The sequence below is a fragment of the Postia placenta genome, assembly GCF_002117355.1.
Source record: "Postia placenta MAD-698-R-SB12 unplaced genomic scaffold POSPLAscaffold_16, whole genome shotgun sequence".
In the NCBI taxonomy this organism is placed as follows: domain Eukaryota; kingdom Fungi; phylum Basidiomycota; class Agaricomycetes; order Polyporales; family Adustoporiaceae; genus Rhodonia; species Rhodonia placenta.
This window is the reverse complement of record NW_020169847.1, coordinates 674,713-700,182: the sequence shown is the minus strand read 5'-3', so window position 1 is coordinate 700,182 and position 25,470 is coordinate 674,713. Positions and strand designations below refer to the sequence as shown.

At 52.9% G+C, this 25,470-nt stretch overlaps 11 protein-coding genes across 11 annotated transcripts; 4 read left to right on the top strand and 7 right to left on the bottom strand.

Annotated features, from left to right (window-relative positions):
• Nucleotides 1-1,283: 1,283 nt before the first annotated feature.
• Nucleotides 1,284-2,333, bottom strand: POSPLADRAFT_1061121 (hypothetical protein; the record flags this gene model as incomplete). Its single annotated transcript, XM_024481342.1, has 5 exons — nt 1,284-1,295; nt 1,336-1,506; nt 1,565-1,720; nt 1,772-1,840; nt 1,872-2,333. The coding sequence occupies 5 exons, from the start codon at nt 2,331-2,333 to the stop codon at nt 1,284-1,286; spliced, it is 870 nt and encodes a 289-aa protein (XP_024334829.1).
• Nucleotides 2,334-3,091: 758 nt separating this feature from the next.
• Nucleotides 3,092-4,610, bottom strand: POSPLADRAFT_1155165 (hypothetical protein; the record flags this gene model as incomplete). The annotated part of the gene is made up of 6 exons (XM_024486917.1): nt 3,092-3,220; nt 3,277-3,502; nt 3,553-3,569; nt 3,630-3,706; nt 3,763-3,862; nt 3,945-4,610. The coding sequence occupies 6 exons, from the start codon at nt 4,608-4,610 to the stop codon at nt 3,092-3,094; spliced, it is 1,215 nt and encodes a 404-aa protein (XP_024334828.1).
• A 1,510-nt stretch (nt 4,611-6,120) lies between these two features.
• On the bottom strand, nt 6,121-6,726 carry POSPLADRAFT_1049756 (hypothetical protein; the record flags this gene model as incomplete). Its single annotated transcript, XM_024479833.1, has 2 exons — nt 6,121-6,162; nt 6,283-6,726. 2 exons carry the CDS (start codon nt 6,724-6,726, stop codon nt 6,121-6,123), a joined length of 486 nt encoding a protein of 161 aa, XP_024334827.1.
• A 1,121-nt stretch (nt 6,727-7,847) lies between these two features.
• POSPLADRAFT_1067695 (hypothetical protein) lies at nt 7,848-9,185 on the bottom strand. Its single transcript, XM_024482217.1, has 8 exons — nt 8,871-9,185; nt 8,798-8,820; nt 8,661-8,745; nt 8,553-8,603; nt 8,478-8,500; nt 8,271-8,424; nt 8,188-8,210; nt 7,848-8,137 (listed from the first exon to the last, which is right to left on the bottom strand). The coding sequence occupies exons 1-8, from the start codon at nt 9,096-9,098 to the stop codon at nt 8,035-8,037; spliced, it is 690 nt and encodes a 229-aa protein (XP_024334826.1). The 5' UTR covers nt 9,099-9,185; the 3' UTR covers nt 7,848-8,034.
• Nucleotides 9,186-10,883: 1,698 nt separating this feature from the next.
• On the top strand, nt 10,884-12,051 carry POSPLADRAFT_1155503 (hypothetical protein; the record flags this gene model as incomplete). The annotated part of the gene is made up of 2 exons (XM_024486949.1): nt 10,884-11,483; nt 11,542-12,051. 2 exons carry the CDS (start codon nt 10,884-10,886, stop codon nt 12,049-12,051), a joined length of 1,110 nt encoding a protein of 369 aa, XP_024334825.1.
• A 349-nt stretch (nt 12,052-12,400) lies between these two features.
• Nucleotides 12,401-15,233, bottom strand: POSPLADRAFT_1067693 (hypothetical protein; the record flags this gene model as incomplete). Its single annotated transcript, XM_024482216.1, has 9 exons — nt 14,833-15,233; nt 14,353-14,749; nt 14,234-14,323; nt 14,101-14,203; nt 13,888-13,987; nt 13,537-13,664; nt 13,429-13,509; nt 13,013-13,247; nt 12,401-12,663 (listed from the first exon to the last, which is right to left on the bottom strand). The coding sequence occupies exons 1-9, from the start codon at nt 14,990-14,992 to the stop codon at nt 12,401-12,403; spliced, it is 1,557 nt and encodes a 518-aa protein (XP_024334824.1). The 5' UTR covers nt 14,993-15,233.
• Nucleotides 15,234-15,540: 307 nt separating this feature from the next.
• POSPLADRAFT_1185468 (hypothetical protein) lies at nt 15,541-16,536 on the top strand. The gene is made up of 4 exons (XM_024489150.1): nt 15,541-15,583; nt 15,632-15,719; nt 15,816-16,161; nt 16,220-16,536. The coding sequence occupies exons 1-4, from the start codon at nt 15,563-15,565 to the stop codon at nt 16,347-16,349; spliced, it is 585 nt and encodes a 194-aa protein (XP_024334823.1). The 5' UTR covers nt 15,541-15,562; the 3' UTR covers nt 16,350-16,536.
• Nucleotides 16,537-16,573: 37 nt separating this feature from the next.
• POSPLADRAFT_1071528 (hypothetical protein) lies at nt 16,574-18,962 on the top strand (the record flags this gene model as incomplete). Its single annotated transcript, XM_024482450.1, has 6 exons — nt 16,574-16,594; nt 16,723-16,745; nt 17,024-17,051; nt 17,101-18,048; nt 18,103-18,354; nt 18,405-18,962. Exons 3-6 carry the CDS (start codon nt 17,049-17,051, stop codon nt 18,960-18,962), a joined length of 1,761 nt encoding a protein of 586 aa, XP_024334822.1. The 5' UTR covers nt 16,574-16,594; nt 16,723-16,745; nt 17,024-17,048.
• A 182-nt stretch (nt 18,963-19,144) lies between these two features.
• Nucleotides 19,145-23,201, bottom strand: POSPLADRAFT_1155519 (hypothetical protein; the record flags this gene model as incomplete). The annotated part of the gene is made up of 11 exons (XM_024486950.1): nt 19,145-19,659; nt 19,910-19,929; nt 20,075-20,203; nt 20,263-20,610; nt 21,844-21,878; nt 21,970-22,072; nt 22,128-22,464; nt 22,525-22,531; nt 22,586-22,733; nt 22,788-23,079; nt 23,138-23,201. The coding sequence occupies 11 exons, from the start codon at nt 23,199-23,201 to the stop codon at nt 19,145-19,147; spliced, it is 1,998 nt and encodes a 665-aa protein (XP_024334821.1).
• A 358-nt stretch (nt 23,202-23,559) lies between these two features.
• POSPLADRAFT_1041508 (hypothetical protein) lies at nt 23,560-24,498 on the top strand. The gene has a single exon (XM_024477923.1). It carries the CDS (start codon nt 23,734-23,736, stop codon nt 24,154-24,156), a length of 423 nt encoding a protein of 140 aa, XP_024334820.1. The 5' UTR covers nt 23,560-23,733; the 3' UTR covers nt 24,157-24,498.
• A 171-nt stretch (nt 24,499-24,669) lies between these two features.
• Nucleotides 24,670-25,344, bottom strand: POSPLADRAFT_1155237 (hypothetical protein; the record flags this gene model as incomplete). Its single annotated transcript, XM_024486925.1, has 2 exons — nt 24,670-25,008; nt 25,153-25,344. Coding segments are annotated over 2 exons (531 nt in total), but the record flags the coding sequence as incomplete, so codon positions are not given.
• Nucleotides 25,345-25,470: the final 126 nt, after the last annotated feature.

The window sequence follows — 25,470 nt, the reverse complement described above, 5'->3', positions numbered from 1 at the left end:
CCGCTATTTCTGCGGACATATCAAAGGGTATAGGGACTTATCCATACTTATCCGTCCGCATATGGGTACAACTGCATATCTAAGGGGTTATCCGCTTAAATAAGCGACACATGATCTTGTTCTGGACACATCAGGCTGGACTCTGATGCTGGACCTTTTCTAGATAGAAACCAGACTCCTTCTGGACCATGACATCATTCTGACATCATAGGTAGGAGCTAGGCTCAGGCACTAGGCCATAGGCCGGTCAATTCTGGACCCTAGGCCCAGGGCAGGGCAGGGGCAGACTATGACATCATAGAGCACATGATACTTAGTAATCCTTACCCAGCTAGGTACCAGGGGTCCATTACTGGTCCCTGGGGGGTTTTCCCTCATGTATATAAGGCAGCATCCTGGGGCACCCTGTCCCCCAGTTCTATTCACTTCGTTGTTGCGCTTAACAGCATTACCTCCCCATACTTAAGTGCTATTATCTCCCCCCCTCAATATCAAGCTATAAGGTGGGTTTGTAGGTTTTGTGATACATACTCACAGTCCGGATTTCGTGCGATGTTAATGCCACATACATCCGCTGCACATATTCCAAGTCGGCCAGTTTAGCAACTAGCTTGTCACCAACCCAAAACCATAGAATGTTACCAGAGCTAATGTCACGACGGATCCACCCGGCTTTGTGCATCAGTCGTAGTGCTATTGAAGTTGTTTTAGTGAATCAGACAATACAGCAGACACGAATGGTCTCACCGAGCACGATCTGTCGCAAAACATTGAAGACGTCCCTCATTGATGTCATCTTGTGCAAGGGCTCGCAGACTTCCTTCAAAACGATGCGGTAGTGGATTTTCGGAAGATACCTGATTTGTGTGACAGGTGGAGGCATTTGTTCCTCCAGACTGCGATGATGGCCTGTTCCCATTGTTGGGGGCGCGGGGCGACTTCTCCCGCGAGACTTAGACGTTTGGCTTTTGCGTATCTTGAGCTGGTTTGGGAGGATAAAGTCAGGGCAGTCAACGGGAACATCCGCTCCATGCGTTATTAGGTCACGAGTGTGGTCTGGCCGCTCCCGAATGTAGACGTCGCCGTGAGCTAGGACGGTCAAGAATAAACGGTCCATGTCCTCTTTGTCTTTGGCAGTTGCCATCTCAGATCGGATCTGGGCCTGGATATCGCCCTCTCTCATGCGGTCATGATCGATCCAAGAGTCTTTAAGGGCGACCGGATGCCCAACTTCTTCATTGTTGGCTTTTAGTTTCATTGCTCCCAGACGCGGGTTCCTTTGCCTAACGGAGAGTCTGCAGCGATGTCAGAGATTATCCTCGTAGTGCGATATACTTCAGGCTCTTCTCCATCCTCATGAATGGTGATATCGAGGCGCGGCACCCCGTCGTGGAGGAGCACTTCGCCATTACGATCCCGTGCGTAGCATATGGTCGGGTCCCATCCGACCTCGTGATCCTTCGCATACATCAATGCCAGAAATAAATGAATGACAGTAGCATGGTCCTGGAAGCGACGACAACAAATTAAAGTCAACGTTTTGCAAGGAGGATGGACAACGCACCTGCAGAAAATTGATACCCTCGCTGACCAGTAGCTGTGCACGAGTGCAGAACCACAATCTAATCTCCTTGTTCTCAATTGTGAGGCCGAACGTGAAGCGTCGACGGGGATCCTCCCGCATGCATTGATGCATACTCCAGATAATCTTCGCAACGTTCTGAGCATACGATCAGTACTATCAAACCAACAGAAATATCCAGATACATACATCTTCCTTGTCGGCAGGTCTTGCTTTCTTCTTGAATTCGGCAGACATGGCAATGTTCGCCCAATAGACCTGGTTGGTCTCATCAGATATCATGAAATACCCATCTGGACTCTTCGTGTCCCTGAGCGTGCAGACAGGTTGTATGGAAGGGTTTTGCGTGTAGTGTAGGAGTCGCGTGCTTCCCCCCTCCGCTGGCGGTACTTATTGCTTCAGCTAGTTGTTCGAGTGGTTGGAAACATTGCTCCTCTCTCTTTTTCACCTGAGCTGGGTCACAAGGAAAACAAGACCAGCGGCCATCGTCAGTAATATGTCCACTGGCCTTGAATTTCGTAGCGATCTCGTCCACATCGAGCCCTTCGCGTAGGCCCGGAAGAATGTTCGTCAAAAAGTAGGGGATGGGTACCTCAGGGATAGTAGGCCCAAGCTCTTCTATGAGAGTCTTGCGCTGTGTCTTGAGGTCGCTAAGTCGATACGACGAGCCGGCCGTTAGCTTTGCACGAGGAGGCGTTTCGGCACGTTGAGTAAAACGAGTGGCAAAAGATTGAGTACTTGGCTCACCCATGGTGACTGTGAGTCCACGGTAGATGTTTTCGAAAGCATTTTATATGCCAGTTCAGAGATCGTGTGGCACGGACGACCAGGGGGGGGGGGGGGGGGGGGGGCTCTGCGTAAAGGTGGCTCTGTACGAAATGAAAACGCAAGCCATCAGCGGTCAAGATGAGGCAAACAATGCAAATGCTTGCCTCGTGCAGGGATAGAGTATTCTCATTGGAAGGGCGTGGCCTTGCAACCACAGAGAGGTCCTGATGAGCCACCTTCAGGCTTCAAGAATCAACACAGATATAAAGGCTAGTGGCGCCACTTGAATGCTACTGAAATGTAGTGCTTGCGCAGCGCGTCAGTATTCGTTCATCTGCAGTAAGCCCCCAAACCGACGGGATTTCCTGAGTTAGCACCGTGTCCACAACATGGCTTTGGGGCGTGCGGAGCTTGAGCCACATACGCATCACGTGGCTACGTTCAATGATTTTCCTGCGCCACTGCAGGGCAGTCGGAAACACTGAACTTGATAGCTGACCAATCAGACCCTCACCACGCATCTTGTATAATGAGGGGCACATAGGTTGAGAACCCGCATCTGTGGCATGTGTACTACGGTATCGTCCTTTCAACGTGGATACTGCGACACGATCATAGACAGTTCCGAGTGGTACGGCAGCGCCAAACATTGCAGCATGCATGCGTAGCACGGTAGACACGTTGTATAGTAAAGCACAAGAGTGTCCAATCAACGATGCAAAAGGGTATCGTGGATACAGACTATGATAACGAGACGGTCCCATCCGAGTCAGTACTCTGCCGTCGAGACAATCGTTCTTCGACTGATCTGCACTCTGCCAGTAACTGAAGGACAGTGGGGCGTCCGCCCGCACTTCGAATGAATGGCGTCTGAGGGACACAGGAATCAGCTGGCGGAACACTGAATCACGCAACGTCGCGCTCACCTTGAGAAGTTCATCTGGGGTTGGTCGTGACGAGCTGGGTTGCGAACATAGATGCAAGAAATCGTGAAAAGATCGTGAGTATATTTCAGGTTGAAGTAGTGGTGGCCATCGGTCAGCCATCTGTCCAGGATCGGTGGTATTGGAGAATGGAGGCTCCGCCTGGGCCAATTCCCATACGGTTGCGCCCAGAGACCACACGTCGACTTTTAGGGCGTTGTATGTCCCCCTGCGGTATCACATGAGTAGAAGGTAAGACAGACAACTAAAGGTACGCACTGCCTCATCTCTGGTGGCTGTGGGTATTGCACTGTCTGTAAGCATAGCAACGATCCACAAAAGCCAGATGCACAAACCTGCCAATAAATTACGCCGGCCGGATCGCTTCGTGTCGGCTTATTGCGAGACACTCGAACCGCACTCGAGAAGTCAGCTGCGATGAATGATCACTCAGTGATGGCAGTACACCAGACAATCACAGCAACTGACCGATCTTTACAACTCCCTCGGAATTCACCAATAGATTATCTGAGCGTAAATCTCGATGCGCGATTCCCAGCAACTGCAGATGACTGAGAGCATGCAAGACCTATAGGAACAATCAAGTGTGAGCCACGACCAAAGTTGAGGTTACGAAGATGTTCTCCAAGGCACGCAGAATGATAACTCACGTCGCACGCAAACCGGGCAATAGGTCCTTCCTCCACGGCAATGCCTTCCTCAACCAGCATTATGATATCCGCCAAACTGCGCTCCATCAATTCCATCTTGATCCACAGTGCATCCTCAACCACATCCACAAAAAGCCCTTCCATGCTAAGGATATTCGGATGCGTTACGTCGCGCATCAAGCTCAACTCCCGCTGCAAGTCAATCAACTTCGGCGAACCCGACGGAAGGAGTGGTACGTTCTTGATCGCGACGAAGCTCGGGCCGGCAACCCTACGTTCTGAGACGAGAACGCGCGCGGCATACACGCTACCGCTCTCACCCTCTCCAATCTCTCGGAACTCACCGAACAGCGTGCGGGGATCGAGCGTTTGGTCAATGAAGTCCGACAATGGTGCAACTACCTCAGACACCCATCCTGGATACTGAGGCGCCGGAGTGATTGGAGACGACCGCGCGGACAAAGGCGCGTTGTGGTCCGATAGACCACCTGTGGCGATAATGTCTTGGATGAGTATCGACGGCCGGCGGAGGGCATCCAGGTCCAAGTCAAGGCCAAGGTCGAGGTTGAGCTCTGGGAGCTCGCTCTTGCCCTTCTGCAAGCGGACGCTATACCCTTCCTCGGCCGCAGCGAATGTTGCTACACGAGGGGAGGGGCGAGGCGACATCTTCGTATATGCTGATCCCGACGTGGAGCCCGACCCGAACGCAGTTGTGGAGATGCTCGAAGTACTCGAGCGAGACTCAGAACTCATGGGCGATTGAGAGCGTCCGCTGTTCCGATCATCATTGTCCGCTGTTGTCGTGGTAATGAGGAAGGCGGACTGCCTTTGCACTGCGTCCTCGTCGTTGGCCTTCACTGGGGACACTACAATATTCCCTCGGGCACTACGGGCGACAGCACCCCTCTCGATGGTCGCTGGTACGATGGTTACTGTTGACAGGTCGGAATCACGGTTATCCTTCTCACGCGGGCGCACCAATAGGAGACCATCCTCGTTATTCAGCTCGAGTCCTTTATCGCTTCCAGCATCACTCCTAGGACGTGTTGGCGATCGTGGGAGTTGTAATGTGTCTGACACCGGTAATGGAGGCTCCGGCGTCGAAGGAAACCAAGAGGAACCAGAGGATGATGATGAAGTGGAAGTCAACGCCGGCGTGGACTTGGGCTTGCTAAGAGACCGATGCTTTGATCGTGTCTCTTCGTCATTTGATGGTCGCACCATTTCCATGACTTCGTGCCACAGGGGATTGGAAGTATTGGCGGATGATGGTGGCGTGTAATCTGTAGAAGCAGGCGCGAGCGAGGTTCGTGGCGGGAGATTATGCAAAGGTACGGGTTTTTGCGGGGGTAGATTCCGATGCGATGACGGCGAACGCGAGTGCGACTTGGAGCGTAAACGAACCGAAGCAGGCGAACGATTAGTGATGTTAGTAGAAGTAGAAGCAAATGCAGGTGTAGAATAAGGAGTATTTCTAGGAGGTATCTCCACGGTCGACGTTGATGCCGCAGGGATTATGGAGAACAGCGATTCGGACCAGCTTGACAAGTCACCAAGGCCGTCCTTCTGCAAAGATAACCGTGGCGGTGAGCCCAAAAACGTTGATGTGGACGAGTGCAGTCCTCCTGCGACCGGCAGCTGTGGTGGATTTGTACCAAATGGCCGTTTCTCTGAAGCAGCCACCAAACTCTCATTGACGTTGGTCAGTGGTACGCTACCTCCTGCAGACGAATATGCCGGTGGCGGCGACATGCCGCTCAGTGAGTCGTTAGCGACATGGTACGCTCGTCGTGGTGGTGTCCGTGGCGGAACGTCCTTAGACGGACCAGGTGTGGAACTTGATCCCGCTTCTGAAGGAACGGGGACAGGTCGTGATGGGGCAACTGGACGTGGAGGTCGGGTCGCAGTACGGTTCTCACCCGACGTGTGTTCATGGCTACTGCTGAGAGGAGCCTCGGATGATGCTGTGAACGACGCGTCGCGATGGTGTGAGCGCGAGCTTGACGCCAGAGACGACTGCGACGCCGACATGTCGCGGTGTAATGACAAGGTTGTTCCACCTGCAAAGATTGTACTCCTTTCGGTGCTTGGAGAGTATATCGACCGCGTATTCTGCGACCGCGAAGCCGCCCGGCGTGCGTTGATGGTTGCAATCTCTTCTTCGCTCAGCCCTATCTCACCCAGCTTCGTGGCCCATGTTGGTGGCAGTCCATTGCAGCTGTGATAGCGATCAGTGAGATGAGCTGATGACAATGGGGTTGCTAACCTTTCATCAACATGCACGTTGTGCTGCATGAAACAGGTCAGACTGGCACAACGACAGTCCCACAAAGCGTACCTGAAAGTTCCACGGCAATGATATGGACGGATCCTCGACCGGGTCTGGTGGTTGTAAAGCGGCAAGATCACGCTCGGGTGACTTGGGTGTCCTCGGTCGTCTTCCAAAACTGGACAACTTCTGCAGACCTCTCCTGAACCCCGCCGACTCGGGCGAGAGCGCGGACGACGACGAAGCAGGCGACATAGTCATGCGGCTAGGCGCATAAGACGGTGATGGCGAAGGAGTTCTGGTGAGGCCCCCGTACTGCGCAGAAAGGGGGGTGGCGGGCTGAGATGCGAAGGAATCTGGAGACAATGAGTGATTCAAGGAAGGAAGGGACGGGTTGGGCATATAGTGGATGTCCTTGGGCGGGAGCGGGGGCGGCTTCGGGCTGGAGGCGAACTTGAAGACGTTCAGCGACGAGAAGCGGGAGTTCTGGCGGCCTGTGGACGGTGTTGCCATCGTCGTCGTCGATGAGCTCGCGCTTGAGCGTCGTGGACAGATCCGAGCGTTTCAAATTGCTGTGCTTACGTTGGTTTCACTGGCCGTTCTATTGCTTGTTTCATTTTCAAACTCCGATAGCCAACGCGGGAGCGCCTTCGTCGTTTGTGGAGCTAAATGTTTTAAAATGTGAGTTTTGAGTACTTGTAGGATTGAAGGAGGACAAAAATGGGGGTGAATGCATCACGCAACCAAGAAATTAGATAGATGGCTCGAGATAAGTTCAGGAGAGTACAAAATTTGTCTTATTGACGATGATGTCGAGTTCAAGATGGTCTAGGTGCACACCCCTCGCGAATGGTGATATGCGTACGTTTGTTAGTGGTGCACGCGCTGCATACGCTGAAGTTGGAGTGATGGAGTTGGGACGTTGAAAGAGGAAGACTGGAACAGGGGAGATGGCGAATCAAAAAAGAGGTGAATCGGGTTGACGTGCCACGGTACTCTTATAGGTATGCATGGCAAGGGATGAAGGCATCAAACTACGACGTGATGAGCGTGAATGGATATGATTTCATAAGACGAAGAGACGTCGAGGTCCGTTCTGCCATATCGGGTAAGCTCCTACCCAAATTAAGCGATCATGCTCTTTAGCATGTTTTGTTCATACCATACACGTAGCGCCTCAGAAAGGCGTGCCGCGAAACTGGCTCACATATATGGTATATGTGATCCATACATCGAGTAGGATAATAGTGAATATATGACTGACTGCCGCAGTAAAGGAACCACACCAATATATATATAGCACCAGAGTACGCCTCATTTACGGTCATCTGTAAACGCTTCAATCTTGAATTGCCCAACCAGGGAGTATGAGAATGGCGCATGAAGCGAGGTTTCTTTGAGACATTTCACATGATCAAATCCGCTGTGGATGACAACGAAATGCTACGCAGAGCGATTCCGATGAAAGCAGATGGTTAATCCTCAAGTATCCGCGAATGGATTTGGACATTGAATATTGAACACTGACTGACTAGCCACATTGGAAAGTCGGTTGATCTCGAGCCATCGGCGTTGTCTTGTGGATAAATGAGTCGATAGTGTAAGGAGCAACTTACACGTTCGAAACAGAGCGTAAGGTCGAACAGTATGATTGTCTCGTATACTTGAGCAGCCCAGCTGCATCCCGAGCTCCGATTGCTACAGCCTGAATACAGCGATAAATACGTACTATCCCAATATTACCTTACCCTTGATCTAGAAGTAGCATTGAAATAGGCGATGATAGGATATAGGAAAACCAAAGACTGAGAAGTGGGCTACTTATACTCCGCCCCTAATGGCTGCGACTTCAACCTCGGTGTAGCCCACTTCGCTGAGGCGCTCAATGAACATCGGAGGGAGGTTGCGCGGTAGCCCGTCGGCTCTAAAATGGAATGACTAGAGGCTTAGATAACATGACACAGCATCACGTACCCCGCTGAGGCATGTATGTCATGCTGAATGAAGTCGGACCCGCTCAGCATACAAATCAGCCACATAGCTTAGGCAAAACAAACCTTGAAGTTCCAGGGAAGGGAGATATAGGGATCGCCACCCGCCTGGAACACAGGGGACTCTATAGCAACGGATCTGCGCCGTGCTGACTTCGGCGGCTTCTCCTGGCCAGACTTAGCTAGCAGGGCAGCCCAAGCCGGCGGAAGACCGTTGAGGCTAACACAGATTTTGAGTGAGAACAATAGAAGTCTACTTAGAACCTAGCTCACTTTTCGTCCACATGTATATTGTGCTACAAAGTTCATCATAAGTGGAATGCTCGGAAATACTACGTCTTAACATACTTGAATGGCCGAAGGGGGTGATATCTCCGATGTAGGTGCACACATTGGAGACTGCATGTCAAAATTGTCAGCCTGGCCAATCCCGCGATGGGTTATTAGTGTTCGCACCTCGGATGACTGCCTTTCGTCAACGGTTTCAAGTCCCTTGGGCTTCTCGAGCAATGTGGACCACGTCTCCGGCAGCCCATTGAGACTGAGTAACACGTGAGATACCGTCGGCATTATCGCACATGTATCCTACTCACTGTTCATCCACGTGGATCTTGTGCTGTCCCGCTATCAGAGACGTCCAAAACAGACACACCTAATAATGCGTACCTGGAAGTTCCATGGATACGATATCGCAAGGTCACTATCGTCATTCGCCTCCGACGCAGGCCCCGACTTCTTGCTTCGCATGACGTTCCCTACGCTCGAGAACCGGCGAAGGTGCTTGCGGGGAACCACAATCTCGGAAGCCACCTGCGAAGGTTCAGGCGACGCAGACACCATGCTGAAGCACGACATGGAAGAGTGTCGCCGAGTGCGGTGAAAAAGAGGTGGCATGGTGGCAGACGAACTCAGGTGCGACGACTAAGTAGCTAAGGACGTCGTTCCGCCGGTCACCGCATGAGGCAGAACAAAGAAACAGATGGGTCGCCATCCTTTCCCAGACGGGTGTTGTCCGCGCTTTGAGCACAGCTGCGTGAGACTCGAAGCTGATGAAGGGACGTTTGCATTTGTTTGTTTTCGGCGCTTCCAGTGTTTCGAATTGACAGAGTCTGATGCTGACACTCACGAGAAGACAAAGCGGATCTATGTTCGGAAGAAACTACAAAAAGGCTCTATAAGTACTTGTCTAGGCACCACGCTCTGGAGGCTCCGGGATAAGCATCCATGTTTTCCAATAGCGTTTGTAGGTTACTCCGGCGCGCTTGGGTAGCAAGATTTTTGAAGAGAATGGATGGTCATCCCGCAACGCCATTTACCACGCGATTGCCTTCCACCCTGCAACGCACTTGGTGGACAATTTCTCGGCGTGTAAATAAGCTTTTCACCAACCCGTCGACAGCCACAGACGCGTACGGTAGTACCACGTGATCGTGCCTGTGCCTAGGCTCATTCATAGTAAACGACGCCTGGCCGTGAACTGAGAACGACGCTAGAGCTAAGGCGTGCAAAAACATGTTGTAACTATGTATTAGGTAGACGATCATCTTTGCAGCGTTGGCCCTACATCAGCTCGGACATTTTGGTTTGGTGGAAGTCATGAAGCAAAGTTAAGCGCTCAATTGCCTCAATGCCTGAGCTCGAGCGGTCAGTCTCAAGCAAACAGCGGCAGCGTAGTAATTTTTTTATACAAGTCGTACTCTTTTTCTAGCCCCAAGATGTTGAGACTGAACGTATTTCCAGTTGTGGTGGGTCCGCGTGACGCAAATAAACACAAATAAGCTGGTTCCCGCCTATCCCTGGTCAGCACTGACAGCTCCCATTGAAGACTGCGCATCCCTTCGCACTTATTACGTGTAGATAAGTTGAAAGCTGTAATTCTATAGCAGCTGACTACGGTTGCGCTGCCTACTCAATGGCATTGCGAACCACGATCCCGTGCCATCATAATACAGCCGCGTCGCGCGTCTGATTACGTAAGCGTGGCCGTTGTTCGTGACGATTTAAATCGATATAACTTGCCGCTTAGCGAACACCCGTACTCTACATTTCGCTAACATGGCATCATCACCACCTGAGCTCCCGAGCTCACCGTGCGTTGATTCCTCTCGGTCATCGTGTAGTTCATCTGTTGATTTGTTGATTCCGTCAACAGCTCGAGTAGTACTATTTCAATGGTACTCACCCGTGGACAGCGTAAGCGACAGTTGTCAATTTCAGAAGATGAAACGCCCCCCGAGCCCAAGCGGGCTAGAGCATCCACTCGGTTGTCTGGTCTCTTCACGAGAACTGGGGGGAGACGAATCTCTACAGCTAATCTCCATGTGGGTCAAGTCTACCCCGTGACACCGACCAGCCACACTTACGCTTTGACCCCTTTCCACGCAGCTGGACAGGATGCCTAGCATTCCTCGAGACGAAGGAGATTATTTCAATGATCCCACCATCTCCCCCCGACGCCCGCGGACACTTCGCCCAAGCGCGTCGTTTTCGTATGCCGAGTCCTCACTAGCCTACGGCGGGCAGACAATCTCTCGTCAGCCTTCGTTATCAGCCACAAGTATGACCGATACCTTGGGTCTGATGCGCACCGCTTCTGCGAGCTCTATTCAGGACGCTCGCAGCGCTACACCCGGGTCCTCGGTGCCCGAATCGGCGTGGCACCACTTGAGGGGGGCAAAAATGACCCTCGACTTCACCGTCACAGACGCAGAAACCGATGTCCATTCGGCGCCGCCAGTTAGCTGGTCTATGTCGAACATCCTCGTCTTCGGGCGCGGGAACCGCGTACACTACCGGAACATGGCAGCGACAGGAGACGACGTCCGGCAACTTTGCAAAATTCGTGACGAGCATGGAAATTTGCGCTTGGTGCAATGTGCCACCGGTCTAATGGAAAACATGGTAGCTGTCTGCACCAGCACCGGCCATATTCAAGTATGGGACCTCGTGTCAAATAAAATGACCGCACATTGGTCGACGAAGGGCGTCACTGCTATGCAGTGGAACGGTCAATCGCTCACGGTCGGCGGCATCCGAGGCACGATTAGGCACTATGACACTCGTATCAAGGAGACCGCAAAAATGAAGGAACAGAGCCGTAAGACGACTCGTCATCAAGCGGTAATTAACAGTCTGTCGTGGAACTCAGATGGTAAATTCCTGGCCAGTGGCGATGAGAGTGGGACCGTCCATGTCTGGGATTCCAGACAAAATGCGCCCCTCGACGTTGGGGACCTTATTCAACGCCGACGAAAAATGCAGCACGAGGGTGCTGTTCACGTACGTCGCCGTCCTCACCGAAACGTCGCGCGCCACTAACTTTATTCCTTCCTGTAAGGCCTTGGCTTGGTGCCCATGGCAATCGGGTGTTCTCGCAAGCGGGGACTCAGCACAAGATAATACTGGAACGATACGTATTTGGAACGTGAATTCTTCGCCTCACCCTACATCAACCAATCCAACCAAATTGGAGCTCGACGCGCAAATCACTTCACTTCATTTTTCCACTCACTGCAAAGAACTTCTCAGTACCCATGGACTGGGCAAGTCAACTACTTCCCCACCCCCGAATGTGCACCTTGATTCCATGATCTTCCCGTTCCCGTCCCAGCCCCGTCCTGCGAGATTTTCTAATTCCGTGGCGGTTCACCGCTTTCCCTCCCTTAATCAAGTATGTCTTGTTCAGGCGGCTCAAGCAAGTGTAGCCGGTAGCGTTCTCAGCCCGAATGGGCAACGCATTGTACTCGCGGTGCCAGGCGAGTCCAAGTTGAAAGTTTGGGACGTGTGGGGAAGGAAACGAGAGCTCAGGCGGACATCGAGCATTCTTTCTGGCGCCGGAATTCGGTGACGCTGGCTGGGGTTTGCGCTGGTCGAGTGAACGAATGGGTCCGCGGCGCGGCTTGGGCGAGATGAAGCGAATGTCGATTGTGAAGTCATGGGTTGGGTTGAAACGATCGATATTCAAAATAGTAAGTCCCATATTTCTTTGTAGCCCTGGAGATTCGTCATGATTGTGTGTGCTGTCATGTTATACAATTGTACTCCTAGATCTGCGAACAAACCATATCGGATTTTTTTTAATTCATCGGTGTTTGAGCACAATTCATCTCGAGTCGATCACCGCGAGGCGGCCTCATTCGATCATGACTGCACGAGCCGCATGATCGCACCCATTTTGTGATTTTCGCGACCAAGTTCTAGCCACGCCTGGGTAGCCCGCGCAGGTGGAAGGATTTGTCTACTCTGTTCTCAGGAGACTCGCGATCTCTCGCGATGTCCGGCGCAGACGCGGCCGAGTCCGGACCGCGTCCCACATGCGGTTCTGTCGGCGGTTGCTTAGCGCTGCGATAATCTGTTTTCCACCATCGCGGATCTAGCTCTGCTCTCGATGCGCTTAGCAAGGACCGCGAACGCGTCGCAGCCGTCGGCATGCACAGATCAAGACCATCGGCTGCGCGACCTGGTACCAGAGACCATCATCAGTTGCACATCAACATGCAACACTGCCAGCCCAAGTGACCAGGTGTCAGTGGCCGACCGCGATACCCTTTCCACCTCTTGCCCTTGGCACACCTTCTCCTTGTCTTCTCTTGAACTAAGTTTGTAGCTGTGCTCCTAGCCATTGCTTGCTCCTGGCGAGCCCCCAGGCTCGCGGCGTGCCCACGCACGCGTCCCTACAATGTTTCTTTCACACTCGCTGGGACAGCCATGTGAAACACCTGGGAGCGCTGCGTCTGATGTCTCGATGCGTACTTCGCGTAGTTCCTGGGCATCAGGCGTCTCGTCCGCGACCCCGACAAGCACTGCACTTGGTCTCTCGTCCTCGCCGGCCTCTTCCTCATTCCAGGTCTCGTCTTCCTTCTCTCGCGCTAGCACTACCCCTTCTTCTACGCAAAGTGGACTGAGCAAGCCCTCTAGGTCCACATCTGGGCCTTGTGGATCTGGTTCCCCAAGCTCAGCTTCAGGCGCTATGTCGCTCTCGTCCTTAGCGACATCGTCGGCCTCTGTACTTTCTGCGTCAGCTTCCTCTTCTAGGTACGTGGTCTGCATCATCGGACACAGAACATACGATCGAGTTCAGCTACAGCGCCGTTGTCAACGCGACGGGACTGAGCAGCTTTTCGACTGTCTCGTCTTCCAGTTCTGGACTTAGGTGAAAGCTCTCCCCCGTGCAGTCAACCCAAACAACTCAATGTTATGTTAGCTCGAGCAGTGCCAGTAGCACGTTTCTATCGACTTCTTCCTCGTCGATCAGCTCCTCGGGCCCTACGAGCACTATCTCAGCTGGATCCTCTTCGAGCACTACCTCAGCTGAATCCTTTCCGAGCTCTACCCCCGTATCATCGTCTGTATCACAGACCTCGTCCTTGTTGTCTGTTGTCTCCTCTTCCTCTATTTTATCAGCATCTTTCCCAAATGCATCGGCGACATTTTCCTCTGCCACTTTTTCTAGCGCATTCACTGTTCAGCCTATCGGATTCATTGGCTCTTCATCCCCTGTTGTGGGGCCATCGTCTACTTTTGTAGCCTCCTCGCCTACGCTTGAGTCGACGACCATCCCTTTCCCATCTACTAGGTACGTTTGTGATGCACTGTACCGCACCGCGTTGCTTATCAGGCTCTGCTTCCAGTGATAGTTCTGGGGCGATTGCGTCTGTATCGAGTGTCAATCCTTTAGGCCTACCATCAATCCCGGCGACTACCTTAACAGCATCCGTCCCTTTCTCATCGGGTAGAATACCAGGCTCAGCGTCGAGCACGGCCTCAGGGTCATCAAGCTCCCTCTATGGGTCCATGATGAATTCGAGCACCAGCCATACTGAGTATGTCCCGTTGCTGCTCTACTCGCATTCCCACTTGCTTTTCTATTCGATCAACTACTGATCTCCCACTCCACAGTGCGACCCGCCACCGCGCAACCATTGCCGGCGCGGTCGTCGGCAGCGTGCTTGGCGCTCTCGCGTTGCTCGCTGGACTCCTGCTCTTCCTCAGGCGCCGCTCTCAGCGCAACCGCGTCCGCGCACGCTCACGCATGGCCCACTTCAGCATGCCGGGCTCCGTCTTCGGCTACGGCGCGGACCCCTTCGATAGCGTGATCGGCATCCAGTCCGTCCCTACTCCTGCGGACGCTTTTCGCAGCACCAGCTACTTCAACGGCTCGAGCCCGAGCATGAGCATGTTCCCTGCCTCACGCGCCGCGTCCGCCGCACTGCTCCGCCAGTCCCCCACGCCCTCCTCGGAGCCCACGCCCCGCTCGTGGATCATCTTCCAGCCGTCCCCCCTGCGGCACTCCACAGACACAGCAGTCACGCCGTCACAGTACACGGCATCCACACAGCCGCACTCGCCCGCCTCATCTGTGCCGGCTAGCTCGTGGTCGATGTCGATGTCGGTCCCGCTCGCAACGCCCATCGAGCCGCCGTCCGGCGCGTGGGGCCCGTTCCGGAATTCCTTCACTTTGTGGCCGCCGGGCTCGCGCAGCGCAGACGTGGCGTACGATTCGAACCGCTCGTCGCGCGCGTCGAGTAGCCTATCCGGTGCGCCGCCTGGTGAGCGTGCAGACAGCGTGGATCCGTTCCGGAATACAATCTACTCTGAGAATCGGGACACGCCTGATCCGTACGCATACCGGGGATATGCTGTATGATAGGTATTATGGCTGGTCCCTGGCGAGAGCCGCAAACAGCCATAGGGCTGGTCTGGAACTGGCATTGATGGTAGAATGTATCCATAGTCGCCGAAGTCTCGCTTGGTTTCTCGACACTTCGAAGTTCTTTTCTATTGGTCATTGATCCTATTTATGGTCTACTGTCTCAAGTCGCTGGTTCTCGACTCTGTGTACAATACACAACTTTTGTCGATTTTCATAGCCGCTGTCGCCACGCTCGTTACGCCTCACGATCATTGCTGTTCAACGTTCCCTGTACGCTATACCCGTGCAATACTGTAGCGCTTACACTCTTTACCTATGACTGGCTGGAATCTGGCTACCGTATCCTTTCATGATATATCAGCAAGGGTTCCTATTGACACAGCCTAGGGAAAGGGTCAAAATATTGTCCTGGAGGGTGTTGTGCGCTCGGCCGCAAGACGCAGGACAAGGAGCAAGAAGCCCACAGATTGCGTCGAGACTGTACATGTATAAGGTATCACATAACCTTACAAGGGGTGCAACCAAACACTGCTGGGTGCAAGAAGTGTTGGCACGTGGTCGCGACAGTCAGTGACAAGGTGTTACGGACGTGTGACCTGACGCGTCTCCTGAGGCAAGCTGTCATGCTTCAAAACTTGGCACACGATCTCATCCTCGCCACCAGGCGCGTCTCATACCCTAATCCCCAAAATTTACTTCCTAAGACATGTCTCTAGTCACTATCCGAGTGAGTGCGATCTATCCCTCTCAGGCGGATCTCGTTAATATACGGCAGAATGTCGAATTCCTCAACAATCCGGCGCGTTTCACCGACCCATATCACTTCCGCGTGACGTTTGAGTGCATTGCACCACTACCTGAAGGTGCGCTAGCAGCTGCTGTATGAGACCCACACACTGCTAACCTACGGGATCTGCTGGAAACGTTCATGTTGCCTTACACGCCACCTTCGTACATAGACTTGGAATGGCGTCTCATCTACGTGTCGTCACCGGGGAATGAAGAGCTTGATCAGGAACTTGACGACTGCTTGGTGGGGCCAGTACCAGCTGGCGTCAATGCCTTCGATTTTGAAGGGTCCGCACCGAGTCCATCGAAGATTCCGCCAGAAGACGTCCTGGGTGTGGCTGCTCTTATCCTTACCGGTTCCTACCGGGATCAAGAGTTCGTCAGGGTAGGATATTACCAAAACACAGAGTATGACAACGAAGAGATGAAGGAGAGCCTCCCGGATCCCATCCGCTTTGACCGGCTGGTTAGGGACATCAACTCAAAACCCAGGGTAACGAGGTTCCAGATTAAATGGTACGACCTCCATACCAAGCTTCTTCAGACCACGCATTAACTAACGGACGTGTGTCAGGGATGTTGCTCCCCCACAACAACCCGGAGGCGTTGTATCTGCAGGAGCAGCAACATCAGCTGCAGTGCCGTCAGCGAACGATCTGGATATGGAAGACCAGGAACCCAGCACGAATGGCTCCTCATCATGACACGGGTCGCTCTTTGAAACAAGTTCAACTTCCTCTGTCATCCTGCTAGATCTGCTCTCATGTCCGTCGACTGTATCTTTGTCAACGTTTCGTGGATTTCTGTCAATTTTCCTGGCTCATTCGCACATAACTCCCACGACCCAAGTGTAGCATGATTTCATTAATGATTGTATTGGAACCCCTTTCATCCCTGAGACGTTCCCTCGACTTGCTGGCTTGAGTAGATTGACGGTACAGGGATACCGGTAAGTCCAGCCTTATGGATATTTGTCAACTACTTTGCTGATATCCCCTCAGCTCGTGCGTGCGAACTGACTTCTTTCATGATTGGTTCCTCAATGTTAAACGCGCATGATGTGCAATTCTTGTAAAGCTGTGCGACGTGATAATTGGCCTGTACGTAACGTTACCCAGCGCAGTTTCTGCTCTTGTGGGTGTATCCGACAGGCTATGACGAATATGGTAGGTGTTGTAGCGGCCTCGATCGGCGAACTTCCGTTAGAGTTTACTATGACAGAATGCTGACATGTTCTCCGTTGGCATGCGCTGTGCCTTGTCCCTCCCATCAACCATAAGACAATAACAATAGCTTTGGGTAGCCATAATGCTAATCGAAATGGTGGGTCTCCGTATAAGAGCGTCGTGTACGTATCGCGGTGCGACTCGTTCATTAGCCCTCTGCGCACAAAAGACAGTATCATGGTGAGTGTGATCTACCATGGCTTCCTATCGCTACTGATAATGTGTGCAGATGTCTCATACGGAACATGTACTTGAGTCTTGCACCAAACTGCAGATCAGCTCCAATACGCCACCTAGTGCTGATCATGTCCTCGAGCTGTTCTCCAAAATGCAGATCGGCCCCAGCCCATCTCTCGATGTTGATAACGTTCTCGAGCTGTTCACTAATCTGCAGATCGATCCCAGCACGCTTGTTCTCAACGAACAGAACACCGAACTTCTACACCTTCCACACAACATTATTTCCCTCGTTTTCACGAACCTTCACCTTGCAGATTTCCTCTCGCTGGCGATGACCTGCAAGTACCTCTATTCCTGGTCGGGCTGGGCCTACCATAGGCTAGACTTTAGACTCGGTCATGGATGTCCAAAAACACTGATGCGCACCATCGTCGCGCTCCAGCAACTGACATGGACCCTGGAAGTCCGCCCCGTTTTTCGGACCTACGTCAGGATCGTCTACCTGTGTGACCTGTATTGTGCCTCGCGACAGTCATCACCTGCCATATCATACCGGGACCTGTTCGATGCACTTGACAGATATCTGAGCCGCATTGTGATGCTTTCTCTAGGTTTGAGAAGCGTCACCGTGGATGCCACCACTCTGGGACACGTTCTTACATTACCACAGACTGTCGACGCGCTCTTCTCCTTGCCTTACCTTCGGGAAGTTGCGCTCACAAATGTCTTATCGCCCTCAGTCCGTCTACGCCCGGCTTCTTCGAGGAATATTCGGAGCGTGATGATTCGCTCGGAAGCCTGGGATGCCTTCGCAAGTGTCGGCTTCCTCCTAGGTCAGAAGCAACTCCAGAAGCTCGACCTAACACATGACCTGCGCCAGCTGGACGCAGGCACCCTGGCTGAGTGTGTGCTCTCCTGGGCCGCTCTCCAGGAGCTGTCCATATCCTGCGACGAGAACAACGTGGTTGATTGCTTTCAGCTTATCACACATTGCGTAGTGAGTGCGATAGTTCGTCTGTCAAACATGTCAACTGCATACCGTCACGTTCAGGAAACGGGAGCCTGGCACAGCCTCCATTCGCTCTCCGTTCAAGGTGCCATTCGCCTAGACTATCTGGCGCTCCTAAGGCCTGTCCCCCTTCGCCGCCTGCGAATCATAGTCAATGTCGGCGGACAATATTCTCCCGACTACCACCCATCAATCATTGAGAATATACTATTCTACTTCCCGACCCTTGAAGAACTCGTTCTCGACCACTCTGGGATGACATCCTACGTGCCAAAGCTTGACAGAGTCTACCTTGTACGCTGTTTTGTTCTTATAAGTGAGATTAAATAACGATTATGTACCAGGCTACATGGGCGGAACACATTCGAGCTGCTGCAAGGCTCCGCGTGCTCGTTCTCCCGACGCTGTTTGTGGTCGATCCTGCAGATGGCGGTATAGATGATGATTTAAGCGACGAGAATTGGGCGGAGGACGGGGAATCTGATGCCTCCGATGCCGAGGACGTCAGAATGGTCCCTTTCGTTGCGGACAAGGGCAAGCAGCCTGTGCGGCCTGTTATTTCTGGTGAGTCGCAGCACAAGCAATACGCCAGCGCCAACTCACCTTCCTTCTGCGTGACAGAAGTCAACGCTCCGCCGTCGCGCTCTCTGCGGAGCATAGACATGCGACTCAACATCTGGGCAGAAGACTTCTTCGACTACTATTTACAGAGTACAAGCCTACACGAGCTGCGCTTCTTGCACTATGATCTAGAAACAGGCTATCGCGAGTCCGTCGCTTTCCGGCCAATTGCTGGGATGTTGAGTACCTTCGAGTCGGGCTTGAGACCGGGGTATTTAGCGACAAGGGTGTGTAGGACGTACGAGATGTTCTGGGAGCCAAGATGGACAACACGGGACTGATTGTCCGAGACATAGTCAGAAGTACGATAAATTCCGAGGCTGTACAAACGCGTCACTGGGATCCTGTAGCATAGCTGTAAAATCATGAATTGTAGGCTACATACAAACTCGCATCTCCATATACGATACAATACCAACCAGAAACAATTCACCAGGAATTCGACCGACCCTTATTTGAGATTTCACATGAATGCCACGGTGGCGGTGTGGACTGTCGAGACGATCGGCGCCGGAAGTACACCGTCCGTCTCAGGCTGCTCCTTCTCTCCAAGCGCTGCCAATTCGCCCTCCATGCGACTGTAGTCCTTCTGCAGCGCCTCCAGCAAGTGGCTCAACCTCTCATTCTCTTCCCTTAACTCGGGCTCCAGTGCCGCGCGCCGCCGCACCTCGTCATCTGTTCTCTGGTCGCGCGACACGAGCAACTCGCATTGCGCCTTCCATTTTGCGACCTCTGCCTCGAGCAGCCTCACGCGCTCCTCGTATGTCCCCTTCAGCATGCTGAGTCCATCGCGTACCTGACCCTCCGCGATCACCAGCCGCTCCTGAAGCTCGTTGTTCTCCTTCGAGACCTCGCCCGCGTGCGCGGACGCCTTGCCATAGAGGTCCCTGAAGAGGTCCCGGTCCCTTTCAGCGTCTACCTTTCTACGCTGTAGTTCGACATTGATGAGCTGCAGCTGTTCAATTGAGGGCTGCATTTCTGGTGCGTCCGACATAGTGTAGGTCAAGGCCCGAGGTTTCTATTTCCAACGTGCTGCGAGATATGCTGTGTCCAGAAGGACTCTAGTCTGCTTCGTTGACTGTGTAAAGAGGTATAGATAGAAAAATTGACCGCAAAAAGTCTGGCGAACAGACATACGAGGTAAGCAGAGTGGCAGTGAAGTGGCAAGAAATTTGAAGTTTACTTTTCCAACACGCACGTCGCCGACCATGGCCGAGGCTTGGCTTACTAGCGCTAGAGTCTTCACGACTACAAACAAATTCAAACATGAATTTGATAGAGTCAGCCTTCCCATTCATTTCCTCTGAAACCTCGTCTTTCGCTGTTTTACAACAAGACCTCACGGGCTAGTGTACAAATTGGCTTGTTTCACTGATCAACGTTGCAAGCTCACTCGAAGAACTTGCTGCCCTTTGCGCGAATGAATTCCTCAACGGTCCCCCATTTCCAGACCTTCTGACCGGGATTGACCAGCTCATTGTGATTCTTCGAGAAATCCATCTTTCCCTCTGCGATGAGAATCCTACGCACACAGCGTTGTCAGCACGGTGCACAAGGGGAACTACGGTATCTATTCCTCACCTGATGTGCCTCAACGGGCTAGGCGCGGGTTTCTTGAGCTGGTCCTCGCGCACCGTCGCCCTGTATGCCTCCAGATCCTCGCTCTTCAGCACTATGTCACCCTTGTTAAGGCCCAGCTCATCGCGCACGCGGTGGGCGATGCCTTGTACGTCCCGGTAGCTCACGTTATCTCCCGCGATATGCACGTCGTCCGGAACCTGCGAGGCCAGTTCTGGCGACAGCGCGAGGAGCGACAGTTCCGCGAGGGCACGCCCAATATCCGCCTTGGTTGTTGTGGCGGTCTTGGCATCAAGTGAACCAACCGCCGTGTATGTCAGGTTCTTCGTATCAAAGCCGACTATGGCGGAACTGTAAGCTTCGTATCATCAGATGTCGAAGGTGGTGGACGTACAGTAAGAACTATAAGGCTGCTCAGTGTATTCAGCATGCATTGTTTTCGCAACAGAAGCGTGTGTGACCCACTCCAAGTGCACCTTCCAAGAACAGGCCTGTGTACACTGCGATGATCTTGACCTTCCCCTGCGCCAGCTCCCGCGCTCTGCGCACATGCTTGGCCTTTGCAATCCATGCTACGTCGTCCCATCCCGGAAAATCGTTTACACGATAGTCACTGCCGTACTCTGAGGGGAGGTACGCCTTCACGCCGGCTTTCAGGGCGCCATCAAAAAGCGCATCTTTGTACTCCAGTGGTGCGTTACCGACGAGGCTCACGACAACGTCCACGCCTGCGAATGCCTGCGCGAATGACTGAACGGGGTCGGCCGAATTCACCTGGCGTAGCTCAGCGCCTTGCGCGGCAAGCTGTTTGGCTGACGCTGTGGTAGTATCGCGTGCGATGACAACGATCTTAGAGAAGAAAGGGCGATAGCTCGTCAAGAAGACGTTCGCGACGTGATTCCCTACATTGCGGAATGGTAAGCTCCATTGAGAGCGTGGGGATGCAGTCACGAGTATCTCAGAACTGACCGAGATCACCAGTTGCTCCGACAAGAGCGACGACGTACGATGCGCGGCTTAATCTCGTGGACATGGCGTAGGACATACAAGGGACACCCAAGGTCCCGAGGATGGGGTGCAGTTTTTATGGGCTCCGATGAGGGCATCGGCGTATGTTATATAGTTCAGGCTCATGCCGGCGGCGCAGCGAGTGTGAACGCGATTACCAAAATCTGCTTGCTGAGATTGCGTTAGAATAGCACGACATACGAAGACTGCATCCGCCATCGTGACCAGGATCTAAGAAGGCGGTTTGCATATCTATGGTGGTGGCCCCGAACATTCAGAACGCGCCCGAAGATGCTCTAGTCCAAAGCAGGTGCCACTAAGCGCGTTCGCAGTGATCACTCATGCGCCTTCTCGATCGTGCCCCAAGCATGTATAGCTGGCAGCGGCTACCGCTGAGTCAAGTGTGATGACGGTCGCGTTATTCATGCATTTGACAGCGGAAGCATCAAGAACAATTATAAATCTGACTGGTGTTCCCTTCCAGTGTAACAGCCAGGTAGTGCGAGATAAAGCTCATAAACCCCTTCAAAGTTTACGAAACATGCATGAAAGATTCGGTTCAGCTGCACATGCTACTCATGCAGGAATAGGTAGTTCCAATGATATAGAAGCTGTTCAATTTCGAGTATCTCAGATACATATCCCCGATGCAGGTACTTGGCATGACAGAGGGCCTCAAACTCGGCCTCCCAGCTCGCGGACGTGGTCCTCCACACTCTTCCACTTCCACAGCTTTTCCCCTGGGTTCACCAGTTCGTTGTGATTGTTACGCGAGTAGTCGACTTTGCCCTCCCCGATCAAGATCCTATAGAAATCATAAGCCGATCTTCGGATATCACAGAAGGAGAAATATGTCGTACTTGATGAGTTTATTAAGATCAGGTGTCCCAGTCCTAATCTCCTCTTCTCGAGTGGTGGCCTTGTACGGCCCCAGATCCGTGATTTTCAATGTGACCTTCTTTGGCTCGATGCCGAATTCCCCTCTAACGCGTTCGACGGCATCCGCAATCTGGCGGTAGCTCACATGCTGGCCTGCAACGCGTATGACCCCCTCGAATGGGACAGCGGTGTCCTGTGACAGGGCGAGCAAGGAGAGCCGCGCCGTAGCACGAGCGATGTCCACTTTACTCGTGACCGTGATCTTGCTATCAGGCGAACCCGCGAATGCGAAGGTCAAGTTCGTTGCATCAAAGCCAACTAGAAGATTAGTGTCAGATCCGCCGTCATCACAGTGTCGGCAAGAGAATTGTTACAAACACCATGGCTAGTTAGATGGTATTATCAGCTACACACTAAGCGCACGATCCTTTTGACTCACAATTAGGACGTATTCAATGAACATGCCGACATCAAGTTCAATTATCTTCACTTTGTTTTGAGCAAGCTTCCGCGCGCGGGAGACGTGCCGAGCCTTCTCATCCCAAACGGACTTCCCGTATCCTGAAAGATCGGCATACTTGTAGTCCCTATTGCAGAACACTCAGCACTCGCCACAGCAACCCCCCAAAGTTTACACCCACAAGCCGAATTCCGACGGGAAGTAGACCTTGACACCACTTTGCAGGGCCCCGTCGAAGAGTGCGTCGTGGTATCTCACCGGAGCATTACTAACGGTGTTTACGACCACATCGACGCCGGAGAAAGCGCGAGTGAAGGAAGACAAAGCGTTCGCTGCGTCAACTCGGCGTAGTTCCGCACCCGCTTCCGCCAGCTTACGTGCGCCTGGAGACTCCGGGTCTCTCACGACGGCGATTACCTTTGAAAAGTGGGTGCGATACTGGTCGCTCAAGTAGACCGCGGTAACATACTTGCCTGTAAGCAGAAAACAGCACTTCAGGCATTGTCGGGGGACAGATGGTAGATAGCATACCTAGGTCTCCAGTTGCACCCACAATGGCGACGGTGTATTGTGCTTGGCTGACCTTCGTCGACATAATTGATGAAGCTTCACTAGTTGAGCTACTAGTATGGACGACTTAGTCTTCCATGGCCCTTTATATACCTGCTAGGATATCTGGGAAACGCCGCACTTACTAACAAGGTTCAAACGTATGGGAGTTGTGCGGACGCATCGGTCTCAGGCACGCACCGTAAAGCCATACCGACATACCATGAGGCACGCTTCTAGCGGGCACATTTTCAAACACTATGGACCTACAGCACGATTGCCGCGGTTGGCGTGGGTTAGCGAGCACTATTTCAAGGTGCGATATAGCTATCAGAGCTGCTATACTCACGCACGGGGTAGACTCCGGACAACGAAGGACTGCAAGACGCGCAAGGCTCCTGGGTACGACGTAACTCAAACAATTCGTCATTCTGCATGGAGTGTACTAATCCTGGCGTCTGTCTAGTATTCTTCAGATTATCCTCTACGAGGCAACTGGTACGCCCATAAGCACGAGAGCATCATCTCCTTTGACGCGTACACGCCAGCAAATCGACCGTCCGGGGAGCACAAATCCTATGTCGTATGCAACAAGCTTTGGTGTAACACATCGCATGGTTTACGCGTACCTAAGTACGGCTGTCAGGGCCGACGAATCTGTGCGGGCACAGATCTGGATTGATACGAAGGCAAAAAACGATATCATGCATCTATGTTGTGTCGCCCAACTCGCGGCAATCTCGGAGTCAATTAACATCACGAACCTTGCGCCTGTGGTTAGTTCTCCTTCGAACCTTCTCAGGCTCAGGACATCAGCTGATTCGTTGAGAGGTCTTCATCCAATTGCATGGTCCCCCTCGTCGCGAAAGTCCGGTGGCGCGCAAGATATAGGGAAACCCCCATCATGCTTGTCGTGTTCTACTTCCTTCGAGTCACATCATGACATTATGTGCACTGTAGTAACACATGTCGAGCCTCAATGCACTGTGTCTCTCGAATGATGCTAGATGATATTATGATACTGTCTGGCAGCATCTTTGCTTGTGATACCCAAGACCGGGCTCACTCATGTAGGACAAGAGCAGTAAGGTAATTGCCCGAAGACACGAGACAAGGCTTACATGAGCACCGACAGCGCGGAGGGCGAGCATGTGACAAGCGCAGAGAGGCTTGCACGAGATTCTGAAGGTTCTACGGATTCGGAGGCAAAGTTGAGCCTGCATATTCCTGTAGGTGTAGTTACCAACAACACGGTTCGCAAGGAAAGCCGGAGGTCCGCGTAATTTGGTCAGGGGATACAGCGAGCGACAGCGGCAGCCAACGGTCCCGTCCAGAGATGATCGATCAAACATGGTAGGAAGAATAAACAAGAGGCGAAGTGCGGCAAGCGCCTGTGCGCGGTCTTCTGTAATAGCGCTCGCTTCTGGACCAACTTGCATCGCCCAATTGCCCAACCAGTGCTGTGTGCAACGATCTCAATATTGATGACCTGCAAGCAGGGCATCACTGCATGTTCAAGCATATCTCAATCTCGTACGCACACAATGGAAGTTGAAAACGCAGTCGATAAACATAGGTGATACACAGTAACTATAACATAGTAGTATAACTTCTCGAACCGAAGCTCTAGCCTTTCTGACGTTTCCACGCGCTGCGAAACAGGTCGCAAGAACGTTCTCCTGCGTATATTCCCAGCGGACACTGCCATCAAACATCTTGCGCACGCGTAAGCTCATCATGACAACTGAGGAACGATGCTTCGTCATGGTCGTATTCGAGTTGCTGCTCCCAAGTAAACGTGCACGACGAACGTAACCATCGGATTCGGCGCATGCTAGTTTCCCTGCTCGCAGCTGGGTCACTCAAAAGTGGCCAAGACACGAGCAGATACTTATCCCGAGGGCCACGAAAAGGCCTGCGCCAGGACCAGCTCCCCCGCCCCGCCAGCCACAACTAGTGTCGCAACAGCAACGCGAGCCACAGGAGCCGACCCTTACCTCGGGGGTCTTGCGGCCCTCGACCACCATCTTCCGTGATCGAGGGTTTTCGGCCCAATCAGGACTTGCGATTGGGGTGCTGGCGGAGCTTCGACGGCCACGGATAGTCCCCGTAAGGACCGCACTCGTTGGGCGTTTGGCCCGAGCCCCGCGGTGTCGCCATGCCCCGAAGAGCTCTTGAGAGCGATCGGCCTACGGGACTCCTGTGCAAGGGCATTGGCCCGCTCGCCGGGGTGCATGTCGAATAAATGCCAGCCCCCACCCACGACGTGCAATGTGGATGTCCCAGGAGCACCAGCACGCCGGCAGTGACTGGCG